The sequence below is a fragment of the Enhydra lutris genome, unplaced genomic scaffold (assembly GCF_002288905.1).
Source record: "Enhydra lutris kenyoni isolate GAN:26980312 unplaced genomic scaffold, ASM228890v2 scaffoldscaffold42, whole genome shotgun sequence".
Classification (NCBI taxonomy): domain Eukaryota; kingdom Metazoa; phylum Chordata; class Mammalia; order Carnivora; family Mustelidae; genus Enhydra; species Enhydra lutris.
Window position 1 is genome coordinate 7,064,277 of NW_019154126.1, and position 19,080 is coordinate 7,083,356.

The following is a 19,080-nucleotide window of genomic DNA, read 5'->3' on the forward strand; positions in this document are numbered from 1 at the left end:
TTTTTTTTTTTAAACTCTGCTGTAATGTTTCACTGGCACTTCAAGCTCAACATGTACAAAACAAAACTCATAAAATTCTTGACCCGAAATCTTATCTCTCCTTAGCTCTTTATGTATCAGTGAACAGCAATGGCAGCATCTTTCCACTGGCTCAGGCCTGAACATGAGAATCATTCTCGACTTCCACCCTTTCTAGTGCCTACGCCCAAATTCTGTTGATTTTACTGCTTAAATATTTGTCACATCTGTCTGCTTCTCTATGTTTCTATTACCTTTACCTTAAGAATGGCCACTAGTATCTCACACTCAAATTATTGCAATAGCTCTCATGGTAGACAGAATCTAAGATGGCTCACTTTGATCCCTGCCTCCTGATATTTAAGCATTCATGTAATATCCCCTTTTGAGGGGGGTTTGGTTGTAGCAATGTGTCTGTGTGTGAGTTTTTTTCTATTTGACTACAATTGACACACAATGTTACATCAGTTTTAGGTGTACAACTTAGTGACTTGACAAGTTGATATATTATACTATGTTCACCAGAAGTACAGTTACCCTCTGTCCAATTACATCACTATTATATTATCACTGCATTCCTTATGTTCTGCTTTTATTCCCTTTACTTACCAATTCCTTAACTGGAGGCCTGTATCTCTCCCTCTCTCATGTTCACCCATTTTGCCCAACATTCTACCTCCCTCCCCTCTGGCAACCATCAGTTTGTTCTCTGTATTTATAATTCTGATTCTGGCTTTTTGATGGTTTATTCCTTTTTTAGATTCTATTTATGAATGGAATCATATGGTATTTCTCTGAATTATTTCACTTGGCAAAATACCTTCTAGTTCCATTGTGTTTCTAAAAAAAAAAAAAGAAAGCACAATCTCATCCTTTTCATAGCTATGTAATATTCCATTTCATATATACCAATATCACACATTTTTCCTTATCTACTTGTTTAATGATGGACATGTAAGTTGCTTCCATGTCTTAGCTATTATAAATAATGCTGCAATAAACATAGGGGTGCATATATCTTTTTGAGGTAGTGTTTTTGTTTTCTCTGGGTAAATACTCAATAGTGGAATTATGGGATGATACAATAGTTCTATTTTTAATTATTTGAGGAATTTCCATACTGTTTTTCCACAGTGGCTGCAGCAATTTACATTCCCACCAACAGAGTATGAGGGTTTCTTTTCCTCTACATCCTCACCAGCACTTGTTATTTCTTCTCTTTTTGATTTTAGCCATTCTGACAGGTGTGAGGTGGTATCTCATTGTGGCTTTGATTTTTACCTCCCTAATGATTAGTGATGTTGAGCATCTTTCCATGTGTCTGTTAGCCATCTGGATGTCTTCTTTCGAAAAATGTCTTTTCAGGTCATCATAGAGTATGTCTTAACAAGGTTATGGCTCAGGAGATAGCATGGATAGATGGATGGATTAGAAGAGAAAATAAGTATGATATGTAACTGACATGTCAAATGCAGAGAAGATTTTTTTAAGTGGAGTAACTAAAGGAGAGCATGGAGAAAAATAATTTAAGTTATTGAGAAGCATAGGATTTCAAGTGGAATGAATAGAAAATAATTCCAAGAAGAGAAGGAATGAGAGAGGAGACATAGAGAGGGAAGCCTAGAGCTTCTTCAAGAATGTGGCATGCAGATACATGAATTCCTCTGTATTTGGTTCATGATGATATGCTATAGACAAATGATGGATATATAGACCTACCTACTGGGAGGAACTTAGAGTGTTACTAGATGGCTCAGTTTGGATGGACTACTCTGGTCAACATGTGAAAAAAGATTTGGGTTAGGCCTCTCTGCAGATGGAAAGAGAATGGTATTTAAGGTAGTGATAAAGAACACTTAGTTTTTTTAGGCAGCAGGGTTAATTATTAATCTTGCTCTTAGGTATAGGACTGTACAAAGTAAAAAGAGAGAGGAAAACTGAAAGACTGGTTATATTACTATGACATCAACATCTCTCATTACATTAGAGTTGATTCAGTATCAGCATTAGAGTTTATAGTAAAAATCGATAGCTTTATAATAATAACTAATATATTTTAAGCACTTTATGCCAGACATTTCACATTGTGCATTACAAGTATGATCTCACTAGAAATTTACAACTATCTTATTAAATGAGCACTATTGTTACCTCACTTTATAGATAAGGACCCAAAAGTACAGAGGGTAAGTAATTTGTCAAGATCCCAATGATAGCAGAGGGCATGATCCAGGCATTCTGAATCTCAGAACCCTACACTTAACTGTATGCCTGCATCAGTTCTGAGTCCTGGATGATCCCTTTGGTGATTGTTTTTATTGCATGATTACATATTTCATTGTTTAATATATTTCAAAGATAACAACCAATTCAAAATATTTTGGACATGTTTTGATAAATGAGAATCATTTATCTTATTTATGGGAAAACATGTCACCTAAAATTGAAAACAAAGTTTCTCCATATTCATTCCAAGTTTTTTTTTTTTTTAAACTTCATTGAAAATTTGGATAAAGAGTGAGCTTCATGGTGTTTTAACTTGTTCTAATTTCATTGTCTTATCCTCAGCTCTGTTTACCTTAAAAACAAATAGCACCCAAATCACAGTGAAACCAGCAGCCTAGAAGCCACCAGAATACTCAGAATGGGGTTGGAGCTCTTTCAAAGTCCCAATTCAAATAATTTCCATTATTTTATCTGACAGTTCCATGGAAAGTCTCACTTGCAAAGTTTGGCTTTATTTATCCTATTTCAGAACTCAACAGTGTCAACAGCCTTCTTCCTGATGGCGTTTTTCAAAAATTTTCAGTGGCAATTGTCTAACATCACAGATGCCCGAGGCAGGGATAACAGGTGAGGGAAAGAGGATAACAAAGAAAAAAACTTAAAAGAAAAAATGGGAATAAGCAGTCCACAGGGAGCTCCAAAAAACTTCAATCCATTCTTGGGAATCTAGAAGGCCACAGACATGCACTGGGGCATGTACACACCCAAGATGACATGCACTCTTATGAAAAATCTGAGGGACTCCAAAAAACTTCAATCCATTCTTGGGAATCTAGAAGGCCACAGACATGCACTGGGGCATGTACACACCCAAGATGACATGCATTCTTATGAAAAATCTGAGGGACTCCTAAGCTCTCACCACTGGCTGACCTTGAGTGTCTGCACAAACAGGAAGGGAGGACTAAGGCAGAGTTTTAAACTACTTGAATGAATGTGGAAGGCAGTAGCTGTGGGCAGAGTCCCTCAGGAAACCCTGGGAGACTTATCGGTTCTAGGCATTTAAGGAAATCTGTTCCCAACCATGAGCTGACCCCTAAATTAAGGAAGCAGTGACTGCAGTGACCACACATGAAAAAGAATACAAGCTTTACAGAATTAGTGAAGGAAAATCACTAACCCAGAGAAAAAACAACAAACAGGAACAGCATACTCTGTAGAATGGAAAGAATCTCATTTTGAGAGTTGCCCATCATGTTATTTAAAATGTCCAGTTTTCAACAAAAAAATATAGGAAATGGAAAAAAAAAAACAAGAAAGTATGACCCATACCCAAGGAAAGAAGCATTTAATACTGACTGTTTCTGAGAAAGCCACACCTTTGATTTACCAAAGACCAAATCAGGTATGTTAAAGAAATAAAGGAAAACACATGTAAAGAATGGGAAAAAAATAAGTATGCATAATATCTCACCAAATAGAGAATATTAAGAGGGAGACAGAAATTATTAAAATTTTGGAGTTGAAAATCACAATAATTGAAGGGAAAATTTTACTAGAGTAGCCTAAGAGCAGATTTGTTTAAGCAAAAGAAAGAACCAAAAAAAATATGAAAGCAGGTAAATTGAAATTATCCAGTCTGAATATTGGGGGGGGGGGGAGAAAAATTGACAGAGCCTCAGAGATTTGTGAGACATCATCAAGTGTATCAAAATATACATAATGGGGGTCTGAGAAGGAAAAGAGAAAGAAGCAAAAAGAATACTTGAAGGAATAATGGTCAAAAATTCTGAAATTTGGGGTGCCTGGGTGGCTCCGTCATTAAGCATCTGCCTTTGGTTCAGGTCATGATCCCAGGGTCCTGGGATCAAGCCTCATGTTGGGCTCCCTGTTCAGCGGGAAGCCTGCTTCTCCTTCTCCACTCCCCCTGCTTGTGCTCCCTTTCTCACTGTGTCTCTCTTTGTCAAATATATAAATAAAATCTTTTAAAAAATAAAATTTTAAAAAATTCTGAAATTTGACAAAAAACATTAATGTATACATCTAGGAAACTCCATATTTATCCAAACTCCAAGTAAGATAATTGCAAGGAAATTCACACCACAAACTGTCAAAAGAAAGAGATTCTTAAAATCGGCAAGAGAGAAGTGACTCATCATATACAAGAGAACCTCAAAAAAATCAACACTGACTTCTCAATAGAAACCGTGGGGGCCAGAGGCCAGTGCACGAGATACTCAAAAGGATGGAAAAGAAAATGGTTGCTGACCAACAACTTTCTATCCAGCAACACTATCCTTCAGAAATGAGGGAAAAAAATAAATTCATAGTTAAACAAAAATGGAGAGAAATTGTCACAAGCAGATATGCGCTACAAGAAATACTAAAGAGAGTTTTTGAGGCTGAAGTGAGAGGATACTTGACAGAAACTCAAATCCACATGAAGATATAAAAAGCACTAATAAAGGTACCTATCTAAGTGAAAATAAGAGACTATTAATTTATTTTTTGTTTATAATTCATTTTTTAATAACAAGGAAATTAAAATGGTACACTAGAGATTATCTATTTAACATGAAAGAAAGTGGAAATGGAGAAACAGAGGAGCCAAAAGACAAAAGATATATGGCAAATAAGTAAAGTGGCAGATGTAAATCCTACCCTATCAATAATTACATCAAATATAAATAGATTAACTGCTGTAATATAAAACAGATTAGCAGAATAAATTTAACAATTAAAATAAGAAAATAAAAATAAAATTTAAAACTATCTAATTATATGTCATCTGCAAAATACACACTTGAGATTCAAAGACACAAAACGATTGAAAGTAAGAGCATGGAAAGAGATATACCATGCAAATAGTAACTTAAAGTTGAAGTAGCTATACTGATACTTGAAAAAATAAACTTTCAGACAAAAATTTTTGCTAGAGACAAATAAGGACATGTATAATGATTAAATTTTCATTTCATTAAGAAGATATAACAATTATAGGCACATATATAACATACATATGTAAGAAGGTAGAACAATTATAGACATATATATGTAACATATACATTATGTATGTTCCATACATATATTCTATATATATAACAGGTATATATATATATAACATATCTATAATACCTCTCTATATAACATATCTATAACAATTATAGACATACAAGATGTTACATAGATATGATAGTAGAAATGAAGAAATAAAGGAACTAAACCAACATATGATATATATGATATATATACCCTACAATAAAGCCCCCCCCCAATGAACAAAGAACAGTCAAAGAGACTTCACTTGACTCAGAATTTGAAGTCAAAACTTACAGCAAGGGACTAAGATGACAAAATAGGAGGTTGCTGAAATGTCTTCCTTCAAAGACACACTAATGAACAGTTACACATGGAACAACTACCTCAGAGAAATCCAGAAACAAGTTGAGTTACTCTGACATATGGGGTAACCGAGAGTATCTCTACATCTAAAGGAGTAGGAAAGGCTGAGACATACTCTATAAAGCCTGTCTCCAGTAGAGCACCACATAATCAGGAGGAGTAGCCAACTCCCAGCTTTCCCCTGAGGAGGAAAGGGTTTGGACCACACCTCTAGCACCCCAAGTTTTAAAGCTTCCCCCTAAGGGACAGGCCACCAAACTACCTTGCTCTGAAAACCAGTGGGGTTTGCAGCCATAAGACCCACAGGATGACAGAAAAACAAAGAAACAGTTCTTAAGTGGGCACGCGAGAATTCAACACAACTGTCCCCACCCCCACACTCAGGACTCAGCTAAGAGGAAACAGCAAAAATGCCCATTTTCCAGCCTTTTCTTGGAGAGGGACTGACTGTATATTTTACAACCCACTGCCTGTGGTCCAGCTGCTAATTTGCATGCATCTAGGGGCAATATGTGATCTTCCATGAAGTCTGGGGTATCCGGGGGGTACTTCCACCACCTTTTTTCTCTGACTTGCCACAATGACAAAAGCAGGTCACCAATATTTCTCTGGAAGGATCATGTGTACACACTTGGCTTACATATTTTCCTAGCTGCCACTTGAGAGTCTGGCTTCTAATCAGCCTGCATTTATGTGCTGACTGTGATTTTCTCTTTAGGGACATCATAGGTTCCTTGCACACCCTCAACTACTGGGAGCCACTAAAAAACAAAGATGGTGGCTTAGACCATCACAAAGGGTTGAGGGACAAACAGGAGGTTGGGTTGGGTTGATTGATGAGGTTCATCTCCTACATGACACCAGGCTTTCAAAACTGGGAGAGGTGTTTGTTTTATCCAATGTGCAGCAACCAACACAGAGAATCAAGGAAAATGAAGAAAAGGAGAAATATGTTCCAAACAAAAGAACAAGACAAATCTCTGAACGGATCTTAATGAAACAGAGGTGACTGATTTACCTGACAGAGTTCAAAGCAACAGTTATGAAGATGCTCATTGAGGTTAAAAAAGCGATGCACAAAGTGAAAATTTCAATAGAGAGAGAGAGAAAGAATCAACAAGTACCAAACAGAAATCGCAGGGCTAAAGAATAACGGAACAGAAACATATAGGAGTGGGATTCAGACAGGTAAAGTGCAGACAGGTAAAGTGGAAGCTAGAAACGATGGCCTCTAAGAAGAGCCAATCAAATACACCCAGAGGAGCAAAAAGAAGATAACAGGTGGCAAGCTACCTGTTTTAGGTATCTATCTATCTATCTATCTTCCCAAGAACAATGACTATACACACACACACACACACACACACATATGTACACATATATACTATATGTGTGTGTGTATGTGTATAGTATTTGACACCAAAAGCAAAAGCAACAAAAACAAAAATAAACAAATGGGATTACCACAAACTAAAAAGCTTCTGCACAGCCAAGGAAACCATCAACAAAATGAAAAGACAACCTATGGAAGGGAATAAAATATTTGCAAACTGCATATCCTAATAGAGGTTTAAGATCTAAAATGTACAAGGAACTTACACAATAGCAAAAAAAAAAAAAAATGACTCAATTAAAAAATAGACAAATAGACCTGAATAGAATTTTTTTCCCCCAAAGAAGATTCAAAAATGGTTAACAAATACAGAAAAAATTCTCAATGTCACTAATCATCAAGGAAATACAAATCAAAACCATAATGAAATAAGGTATCACCTCACACCTGTTAGACTGGATATTATCAAAAAGATGAGATAAATGTAACAAGGATGTAGAGAAGAGATCCCCTGTACACTGTTGGTGGGAATGCAAACTGATATAGCCCTTATGGAAAACAGCATGGAGGTTCTCCAGAAATTAAAGATAGCACTCTCACATGATCCAGCAGTCCCACTTCTGGGTATCTATATATACGAAGGCGATGAAATCACTTCTCAAAGGTAGCTCTCCACTCCCATGTTCCCTGCAACATTATTCACAATAGTCAAGGTACAAAAACAACCTACGTGTCCATCAACAGATGACTGCATAAAGAAAATAGTGTGTGTGTGTGTGTGTGTGTGTGTGTGTGTGTGTGTTACGTTTGCGTGTGCATATGGGATTGAATGGATGACATGGTGACTATGGTTGATAATGCTACACTGTAAAACAATTGAGATTTACCAAGAGAGAAGAACTTAAGTGTTCCAACCAGAAAAGAAAAAAATAAAAGGTAAATATGTGATAAGTGATACGATGTATTAATTAACTTGATGGTGAGAATCCCTTCACAATGTACACCTGTGTCAAGCCACCACATTGTATAATTTAAATGTCTTATAATTTCATTTATTGATTATACCTTAGTGGAACTGAAGGGGAAAAAAAGCCTAAAAGTAAAAAGAAAAGGTCAAAACTCAAGGTCAACTTTTCAATGAATTTGAAGGAAATGAGAATATAGCTTTCATATATATATCGCTGTTGGATAAAGACCACTAACTTAGAAGATAATCAAAATTTAGTATAAGAACAATTCAGTAATTTTTAAAGTAGGATTTAATTTAGTGGCATTTTTAAATGCACTCTGACAAATTAACTTTATTTAACATTTTTATTTTGAAAGGAAAATTATCCATCTATGTCAGGTCTGTTTGAGTTTTTGTCTTGTTCTTCTTCACACATCAGATAACCCAGGCTCCATGCTTTTCTAGTCACAGTAAAGCAAAATGGCCCCTGGGCACTGTGGGACCTTGAGCTTTTGGGAGAAGAGGTGAACACAATACTCTGGACAACTGAGAACGACAAGCCTAACAATTTAGAATATTAGGGCAGAAAATAAGAAAGACTTGTTCGGCAAATGATTACTTTCTACTGTATTTCTTTAAAACACTGAGGCTACAGTGTTGTAAATTACATTGGGGGGATGATGTTGAGCATTTTGTTACGGTACAAATTATGGGGAAAAATGAACAGGTATCTTCACATTCCATATGATTTAACGTACAGTGTTATTTGTATGACAGTAGTCCAGAGTAGAGGATGATGGCATTTTCTGACATCGATGTGGCACTTACCCATTCGGAGGCATTCCAGAGAAGCTTGACCCCAGTTTCTTGTGTACGAAGATTCGATATAGTAGCAGTGACCGTGGAAAGGAATCCATGCCGTGTGTTCTGACTCTGGGCATCTGCCAGGCAGCTGTGGGGGCTCAGTGGCAGGGATTTCTGTTAATAAAAAGACAGTTCAAATAAAATAAAATCTAAAGTTTCTGTAGTGTGATAGAGTAGAAGCTAAGGAAAATTGTATTGACGATTATTTTTAAGAAGTCCTAATGGTAATTATTTGGATCTGACGTTTTTGTTATTGGGTGTTCTTTTTTACTTTATCTTTTTGTTTTCATTTTAAATACATTTCAATAGACTATATTCCGATAGCATAGAAATCAATCAAAGTCATCCTGAAGAAGGCAGATCTATAAATACTTACAAAGATGTTTAGTTCCTTTAAAAAAGTCACCTAAAAATAATTTGCCGAGAAAGTCCCCCTTCAAGTCACTCTTTTCTGGAATCCTAACGCCTAGTAACGCTTGTTAGCTATGACTCATGTCTGTGATATAACGAAATGGGACAGTTAAAACTCTAGGAATGTATCCTTGTCCACTTCTAGGACTGTATTCTAGGAAAGCTAAAACCATAATCTCACTGACTCTGATTAATCTATATGCACTCTGATACAGATGCTGTTGATATAAAAGGTAATCATAATTTCCTGACAAATCTGACATCATAGATGCAGAGGATAATCTCAATAATAAAAATTCAAAAATCTAAAAAATGCAAATAAACTCTAGCACTGAAGAAAACTTTCTCTCTCTCTTATTCAGATCTCTATACATTTGTTTATTCCCAAGTCAGTCTTTTGTTAGGTGTAGGGATAGGTTTTATTATCTTATTCTTAATTCTCCAAAACATGTTCCTGTTTAATAATATCAATAGTGGTAGGCATTAGCTTATTGAGAAAAATGTCAAACCCCTTGATTGTTCTTGTGTATTCAATTACCATCTGATCTTTTGCAGAGAAAATAAAAGCTTTCATTGCAAGATGCGGTCTTCCAGTAGCCATCAGAATCCAGATAAACGCATGCTGATTTCAGTCTGGGCTCATCAGCAGCCCAGTTAGTGAACCTCATCTTCCATTTGTCAGTCCAAGCATACTCATTATTGGTCTGCAAGAAGAAAAGCCACCATTAACAGAGAGTCTCGCCTCATTTCGAAAACACCAGAAAGACCCAGTGAGGAGCAGAAGTATATTTGAGACTACAATTTGACAGTCTCCAACATCTGGGAACAAAAAGTACATTGTCTAAATAAGTTCTACCAACTTAAATTCAGTAAATATCACCTTTCTTTTAGAAAGACTCTCAGAGTTCCCCATAACTAAACCCTTGGAAACTAATTTGAAAAACACAGACTTCACCTACATCTTATTCTAAGAAACTCTTTCTTCACAGGTTTTCAGGGTAATACAAATTTTGTCTTCGGAACAAATAAAATGTTTATTATATTATCAATGAAATGATAATGAAAATTAAGTGATTTTCATTGATAGACGTTGGAGAGAAACACTAATCTCTTCTGATTATTGGTTAGCTTTTGAAAAAGTACACATGACAAATGACAGGTGAGATCAGATGGATAAGTAACAGAGGAGCCTAGGTGTCTTGCTTTCCAGTAAGGTGGTCTTCCAGCAAATCATGAGAGTAATTTTTACACAGCCGATTGTTTTATTCAATTTGCACACTTACTTTCTTATTAAATTTAGTAGAATGAATTTATGATCACATATAAATTAATTAATAACGTCAAAAATATTACTAATCAATAATATCCTCTTAACAGCCTGAGAGATTTTACAAGTAATGCCTAAAAAGATGATATATAGTATTAATGAGATAAATGAATTTTGAAATAATTCAAATAGCTCCCATTTTAACCACATTATTTCATTTACCAAGCCAATTACCAAAGATTTAATGACAAAATCAAAAGCATGTGTTATTCCAAGTTAGGATTTTGTAGTATTCTATCACGTTTAATCACATAATACTTACATAGTCATTAATTCCACAGACATAAGGAAGATAATACTACTGTTTTAATTATAAAGGTTTGGATAGTGGAAAATCCACTTAATCTTTCTAAAAATTAATTAAACTCATGAGAGATCTGTGACCATGTCTATAAGAAGAAAATGAGTCCATAAGAGAAAATGAACTATCAAGAAAAGTCAACATAGACACAAAAATGTCTTGCCTAAGTTTCATCACAGAAATCATTATGGAACCGCTTACTTTTAAATGTTCACTTCCCTACTCAGGAATTACTCTGCCCATGAAGTGCACCTTTTTATCTCTGTAGCTCACAATTAGAAGCTCTCTCAAATCTGACACCAACCTGCTTTCCAGTTCTAGCTCCTTCTACCTTTTTGTCTCTTCGTGGTACTCCTTCTTTATGTCCAGCCATCCCAGACCACATCTATAAAGCCCACTTTCTCTGAGAAGTCTTCTTGACCTTCTACCCTCACTCAACCCATACCTTTTGTCTCCTCTTATTAGCGCTTTTATACAACTCTCTTTGACATTTTCCATCTTGTCCCTTAGTTACTTGCAGTCATCACTATTCTATTAGGAACTCTGCCGGCTGGCTAGCTAAATAGAGGGAGGACAGATGGCTCACAGGGCATCAGAGAAGACTCATTACAGGGATATTTTGGCAACTTCATCACCACTCTTCTTTCCGTGCCCGCTGCCTCCGCCCACCACTCCAATGCTCCACCAACCTGCCTTTTTCTTTTATGCAACACAGAGAATTGACTGCAGTGAAATTCTTCACACAACTTTAGGACCGATAACTCCAGGGCTTGCCTCAACAAAGAAAAAGTGCCTCATGATCCAGGAACCATGCCCTGATCTGCTTTCTTAATTCCGATGGCATAGTTGTAATTGGGACACCAGAGAGGAGTAAGTTAATAAATAAAAGTGCTTAGATGCAGAATCTAATTTTAATATTCAAAAGCAATATTATAGTTAATATAAGCTACATAAATCTTAGTTTGATTTCTGACAGATATCACCAGCTTGCTAGATCCTTGAAGGCATTGGGTTCCTTGCAAGATTAGGTCTAGTTCACATTCACATCATTCACATTGCCCGGCACAGTGTCTTACATGTAACAAATATCCAACAGAATGAACAGAAAGAGAATCGTATTTAATCACAATTAACCAATCACATCAAGTCACACATGTTCCCGGCATCTTACCAAGTTACTGTTCAGGGCGATCCACACAGGTTCATTAAATTTTTGCATTTGCGTCCATGCAAATGCGTTACTATAGGGATCTAGAATGCTAGCAATAAGGGAACTGTGAAGCTTGCAATACTTCTCTGCTTCATGCCACTCTAACTTTAATTTCATGAGTGAATAGTTACTTTCACCATATTTAACAAAGCCATCTGTTGGAATTGTTGTTGGAGGATTAGGCAGGGAAGAGTCTGGAACAAAAAGATTCATTTTTCATTAGCATTATCAATAACCATTTCTTTGAGGGTTAATGGTACACGTCGTCTATTACCATATCTCATACATTATAAAGATAATCAGGATAGCATAAATCTAAACCATCAGGTGTTAAAAATATTTTCATGAGTCATTTCACACCAAAAAACAAAGCTCTGTTTTTTAATCAGTATGGCTGGTTGAATGAAATAATTTCCAAACTGTATTTAGACCATTAATATAGATATGTAATCAAGTTTCTACATTTAAAAAAAAATGAAAAAAAAAAACCCCAAAGGCCTACAAATTCAATGAGATCTAGTATCTGAATGAAAGAAATGACACAGTTTAATTCCATCGATTAAAGAATATCTACCATCCTGTCATTACTAATCTTTGTTTTACCCTCTTGGTCATATTTCAAGGTCACCAACAGAGCTTCCTCCCTCTCCTCTGTCCGCTGCACCCTCTCCATGAATTTGCATCCATTCGTATCTATTTGACTCTACCTGTTAGTAATGGACCTTCCAGAGCCTGCTTTAAGTTTTGGCATGAAGTCAGACACCAGTCCTGGGTCATTTAACCTTTATCTCAGGATCAGGCTCTTCTCCTACTGACGATTGCTTACACCCTTCATCCAGGGCTCCCATATCTTGACCAAACCGACTCAGGGGGTAGAGCCTAAAACAGAGTCACTTTGGCTTACTGAACTTTTCCCCTCAGTCTTCCAGTATGTGTTTCTAATGGCTGTTTAAGGCCCACCCATCCTTTGTGCCCCTTACTGTCAACACCCCAAAAAAGAGTTTCTTTCTGTGTCCCTTAATGGATGCCCTAAAGTGAGAGGTTAGCAAATGACAGCAAGAGGGTGAAATCTGGCCTGTTGTCTGTTTTTGTAGCCAGTGAGCCAAGAATGGCTTTTAATTGGCTGACAAAAATAACAACAATTAAATAAAAATAATATTTTGTGACATGTAAACATTGTATGAAATTCAAATTTGTGTCCATAAATAAAGTTTTATTGGAACCCAGCCACATTCACTTGTTTACATGTTGTCTGTGACTGCCTAGCATCATGTCAGAGCTGAGGAGTTGCAACAGAGAATGTATATTTGCAGCCTAAAATATTTACAGAAAAAAATTGCCAACTCCTATTTTAGGGTTCTAGATGTCCTTGCCTACCAATTTTGTCTCGGCTAATTCTCAGACGTGTTCCACTATAATACTGACCTAGTCTACCATCTGCCTTGTGCTGTCACTATCCAAATGCCAAACGTGCTTTTGATTACACCTAGTATGGTAATGACTTCATTTCGGCCAAGGCAGCTTCCCCTTTCTTCTGCTGTTGCTGCCACCTTGTGTTGGTAGAAGAATATCAGTAAACCAAGAGACTCCGACCAGCACCCTTCACGTGGTACATACAGCCTGTAGAGACCAAATGATCTTACTGTTTCCCAACTTGTGGAGGTCTGGGTTTGTCTTAATACCCGTGGAAAATGTGGGGACCACTAAAAGTGCCAAGTGAGACTTCAAGTAAAGCTTTAAAAAGTTTCACGGAAGGCTATATGCAATTAGGAAATAGCTCATCTGTCCAATTTGTTTATTAAGACATTCATAAAATGACTAAGGAAAAACTAAACTATTGAGAAGTTATTTTCAGGTAGTTGGATTGTGGGTAATATTTTTTATGCTTTTCTTTATAATTTTCTTTATGCTTTTCTGCATTTTCTAAAATGTCAACAAAGAACATGTGTTACATATTTTTTTAAATGGGGGTTTTATTCACATACATACATGAATATATATATATAATGAATAAAATCATGAAGGTATGTGTGAATGATGATAAGTACTTTTTTATCTTTAATAAGCTTTTCTTAGTGGAAAATATTCTATCACTTATGTTTATAATAAGAAGAAAAAGATTTTCAAAAAGCTTATGAGTCAGCATTCACTCCTGGAAAGATATTCGCTCCTTTCCTCAAAACATGGGCACAGATGGCATGTGTACTTTTCTGATGGCCTAAAATTCTGCAGCCATAGGACAGAGCATAGAGGGAAAAGCAACAGGTCCTAGACCAGCTTTTGAATTAATGAAAGCTTAGAATTTCTGCAGCACTTTTCAATCATCTGAAAATATCTCAAGCAATTTTCACTTATGGTCATTAGTTGACCGTAGTTGCCTGATTCCCCGGAGAGTGTTGGAAAGTCAGTTTGATGTATTAGAACAAGTACCTTCTAGTTCAAACTCACAAAGAGCTGTTCTCAGAATGAAAGCAGCCCCCGCACCTGCACCCTCCTCTCTAAACCACCTTTTAATTTCTGGCCCTCTTTTTGTGTAACTAGACATTTGTATTCTTCTTTCACTGGACACTAAAGTGTGTGCAACCATAATCTGGACTCCAAGCAAATATGCACATTTTCTGTTTTATTTTTGTTTAACTGCAGAGCTTCCTAAGATACAAAGTGAAACACAAATCAGGTATCTACATTTTTAGGGGCACCTGGCCGGCTCAGTCGGTAGAACAAGCAACTCTTGATCTTGGGGTTGTGAGTTCAAGCCCCACACTGGGTACACTCTTAAAATCATAAAAAAAAAGACATCTATATTTTTAAAGGCAGAGAATATAGAACTGATGGGGCATATATGATGTTCTGTGCCAATGGTTCTCAAATTACGCAAGCAGAACCGAAGTATTCCTACTGTGACATTGTTAAAAAGGAACAGGTAGACGAATATCCTATATTTCTTATGAAGTTAGAAAAAGTTCCAATTTCAAGGGTAATCTGCACAAATTTTTTTGGTAATGGATGAAGGGTTACACTCATGAATACTTTCTAGAAAATGTCACCTTTTCTCTTGATCACAGGTTGCGGTGAGAAACAAACAATGTGCTTGGGAATGGCCATTCTATAAATAAAATTTTATGTTTTTAGAGCCATTTAAGGTTTAGAGCAAAATTGAGAAGGAGATCATTTTTTGAAAATATATTAAGGGGCACCTGGGTGGCTCAGTGGGTTAAGCCGCTGCCTTTGGCTCAGGCCATGATCTCAGGGTCCTGGGATGGAGCCCTGCATTGGGCTCTCTGCTCAGCAGGGAGCCTGCTTCCCTTCCTCTCTCTCTGCCTGCCTCTCTGCCTACTTGTGATCTCTCTCTATCAAATAAATAAATAAAATCTTAAAATATATATATATAAAACCACCCCGCTCTATGGGCAGGCGAGGTTTGGGAGAACCTACCTGGAAGGGTCTGGCATATGTAACCTCGTTTACTCTCACATGTGTCATCCATCCATTTTCCTGCATCCCTTGATTTCCCTCCAATAATAACCACACAGTCAGCCTGTACATTTGTGGAGAAAGAAAAATAAAAATTAGTGTGAATCAATAATTGTTTTAATCAATTCATTAATATGTCAAGAAAAAACCCTCATTCTTAACCACCAAATTTAAAGATTATCCTGATTCATTTTTAGTCACATTCAATTCATCCTTTTATACAGGAAACTGCTTGCACTTTCCAAGTGAATTTCTCACACTGAATTCTTGCTATTTTTAATTTAAAACCAGATAGATTGGGATGATTTTAGAGACAGGCCTGAGAAACTTTGCTATCAGAAATGGTATACATCTCTATCAAAGTTTAGCAATCAAATGTTAGGAGAATAATATCTTCTCCATATAAATTCTCATGACTCAAACCCCAAAACAGGTATCCTACTGTTAAAGAGAAATGAGTATAATCTATGTTTCTTCATTGCTAATTTAATTTATGCAATTATCATTATGGATTCAGAGCAAATGGCTGGTATGTAACTAGCAAGTTTCACATGTTATTTGCAAACTTACATGGACATATGCCAGTCTGGAAAGACTTTCCTATTTTTTGTTGTGGATATGTTTGCAATACCAAACTTCCAGAGGACAGTCTATGAGCCAAAGCAAGTAAAGAAAAACTTGTACCTGCCAGAGTTTTCATCCAGGGTCAGATGAAGTCTTTGATTTATCATGTGTTCGCTTCTTTACCCATAGGCTCTAGCAATTAGAGCTCACATCTATAATATCTGACATTGTACTAAGTACTAGATGCATATTAATTCCTGTAAGCTCACAGTCATCCTTCGTGGTTGGTCCTAGGGTATGCCCAGTTCATAGATGAGAGATATGAGGTGCAGGTTCATTGAGGCACAGGTTAACTTGCCCACAGTTATTCAGCTAATAAATAAGAGTTAGGATTCAAACCCCAGGCATCCTGTCTCCTGGCACAGGTGACAGCACTGCTCTATCTTGCTTCTCAACAAATGAGGAATGCAAAGCGTGCTATGAGCAGGAGTGCTCCCTAGGAAGGGTTTCTTTTTGGTAAAGAGCCACAAAGGAAGGAGAGATTGGGTATTATCTTGAACAGACAGGATGACTGAAATTTCTCTCCCACGCAGCAATGAAGAGCTAGGCCAGCATGCCAGTGATGCAGAGGAGAAAGATGGAAAGAGCCCCAGTTCTCAGATCCCTGATCCACAGCTTGTGCTGCTCTAGCTGCCTTTGCAACCGCCCTGCCCCCAGCCTCATTATTCCATGAACTTCAACTCCTAGGAACTCCCAGTCCCACATTTAGATGCTCTGTTCATTCCCATCTTCCCTCTTGGCTATTATCTTCCATTACGCTGGCTTACAGCCCATGCTCTGCTCCAGAAAACCTGTACAGAGCAAGCATGTTTCCACCACAGAACCTGTATGAAGAGATCTCTCACACTCTCTTTATCACACTGTAGTGAATCCTTGTCACTTTTCAAGTCCTGAAATTGTAACAACACAGTATGTGTGTTTTGATTCCATTTTTGCGAAATAAACTTTCTATTTTTCACGTACTAAGAAAAAGTCTAGAAATAAATTCAACAAAAAATTAACAGTGTTTGTTTTCCCTGGGTGGTGAGATTGCAGATTTTTGCTTCCGTTGTTTCTGCTTGTCTTTATGTTCTCAAAACAAAACAAAACAAACTTGGGCAACATTTTTTTTTTTTTTTTTTTGCTTTACACAAAATTAACCCCTCACACAAATTTTTCTAAGCAAACCTCACCTCACTCCATTTTACTTTAACTTCTTCGGTAAGTTTCTAGCCCTCATGAATGTTATGAAGATTCAAAGAATTTCTCAACAGAAAATCACTGACCCATCATCTAAACATATCTACCCCACACAGAGCTCACCCAATTAACTATCATAAAGGTACCATTTTGATCAGATCATTTTTTTGCTCTAACCTTTTCTCACTGCCCATCTGACAAAGTCCAAACTCACTCCTGGAGCAACTAAATTTCTCTAAATTCTGCTGTCAACCTTTCAAAGTTTACTTCTACTCCTTTTCTGTCTAAAAGCCCTACTATAACCCAAGTCATTTACTCCTACCCAGACCCACCTGCTGCTCTTTTTTTTTTTTTTAAGGATTTTATTTATTCACTTGACAGACAGAGATCACAAGTAGTCAGAGAGGCAGGCAGAGAGAGAGAGAGAGGGAAGCAGGCTCCCCGCTGAGCGGAGAGCCCAATGCGGGGCTCGATCCTAAGACCCTGAGATCATGACCTGAGCCGAAGGCAGCGGCTTAACCCACTGAGTCACCCAGGCGCCCCCTGGTGCTCTTTTCTTGAAGACTTTATTTACCTTGCCCACTTCATGGTTTTCCCCACCCCACATACCCATCTTCCCAGATCATTGTTTGAAACCTCTTGAGGAAAAGACCCAGAGCTGATTTTTTTCCCTCTCATATTCCTTCTCTTCATCAAACGAGAGCCTCCCTAAGTGAGTACTGACTGACTAGATCAGTCTATCCCACAGTAAGCTTCTTTCCTCCTGCCTCCCACAGGGCTCTATAACGGAGCCTGTCACCACACACTCACACTCTGTACTCTCGTCTTTCCTATATCAGACTTGCGGTCTAACATAAATGTAGGCTTCTTTAATGTCAGAACAGAAGCTGCTGTTCCTTCATGTTTTTCTCAAAACCTAGCGTGGTGTTTAACATGGACCGATTGACTGTTCAATGATGCCAGATTAAAAGTACGAAAATAAACACCCCTCGGTCTCTTAGGTTAACGTGTGAGAGCAGCTAGCAGTGTTTGGCACATGATCAATCCTCCATGAATGGCAGATAACTTCTACCTTTAGAAGGAGTCGTAGTTGCACTAATACTACAAGCTTGAAGAGTTTCGAGGCAGCTGATACAAATAAAATTGGCAACTCTGGGCTCAAGTGTACATCCTGACCAAAACACAGGTCTGGAATGGAGCTGGTTTTCCCATCCCTTGAGACCACCACCACCTACGCCACAAGCTGAAGAGTTTGTAATTGAATTTATACCCTTTCCCTCAAGGCGGGCTGAGTCGGAAACACTTAAGATCTGCAAGAATGAACCAGATCAAGAACTCCGGTAGATGTTTCACAGGTGAATCAACAATCTGCTACCCTTAAGCAGGCCGACCGTACGCAGAGAGGTGACCTGAAACTCATATTTACATCTTCATAGGAAAGACTGCTCCTTCTTCCTCCAGGATAACCTTTCCCCCAGTTTGTATAATGAACTCCTCGCCCATCCGTCCAAAGGAACGTGTGCTCTGAATTCACATCATTCAGCCCAGTCCAGGCATTAAACGTGGAGTCCTTCATATGATAGGTAAGAAATGCTGAAAGAAAGTTCCACAAGAGAATTTTAACCTTTGGGGAAAAATACTCAAAATACAGAAAATATTCAAAATATGTAAGTTTAAAATACTGAGTATGTGACTAAGGTTGTTTTTTTTTTTTTTTAAGATTTTATTTATTTATTTGACAGACAGAGATCACAAGTAGGTA

At 37.3% G+C, this 19,080-nt stretch overlaps 1 protein-coding gene across 2 annotated transcripts in view; it reads right to left on the minus strand.

Moving 5' to 3' along the window:
* LOC111155528 (mannose receptor C-type 1) overlaps nucleotides 1–19,080 on the minus strand; it is a 101,218-nt gene that overhangs the window by 5,485 nt on the left and 76,653 nt on the right. For both annotated transcript variants that reach the window (XM_022515699.1, XM_022515698.1), the window contains 5 exons: nucleotides 18,745–18,911; nucleotides 15,477–15,579; nucleotides 12,003–12,235; nucleotides 9,742–9,907; nucleotides 8,757–8,906 (listed from right to left, as the gene is read on the minus strand). In XM_022515699.1, the coding sequence (XP_022371407.1) occupies nucleotides 8,757–8,906; nucleotides 9,742–9,907; nucleotides 12,003–12,235; nucleotides 15,477–15,579; nucleotides 18,745–18,911 (819 nt within the window). The remainder of the gene's footprint in view (nucleotides 1–8,756; nucleotides 8,907–9,741; nucleotides 9,908–12,002; nucleotides 12,236–15,476; nucleotides 15,580–18,744; nucleotides 18,912–19,080) is intronic.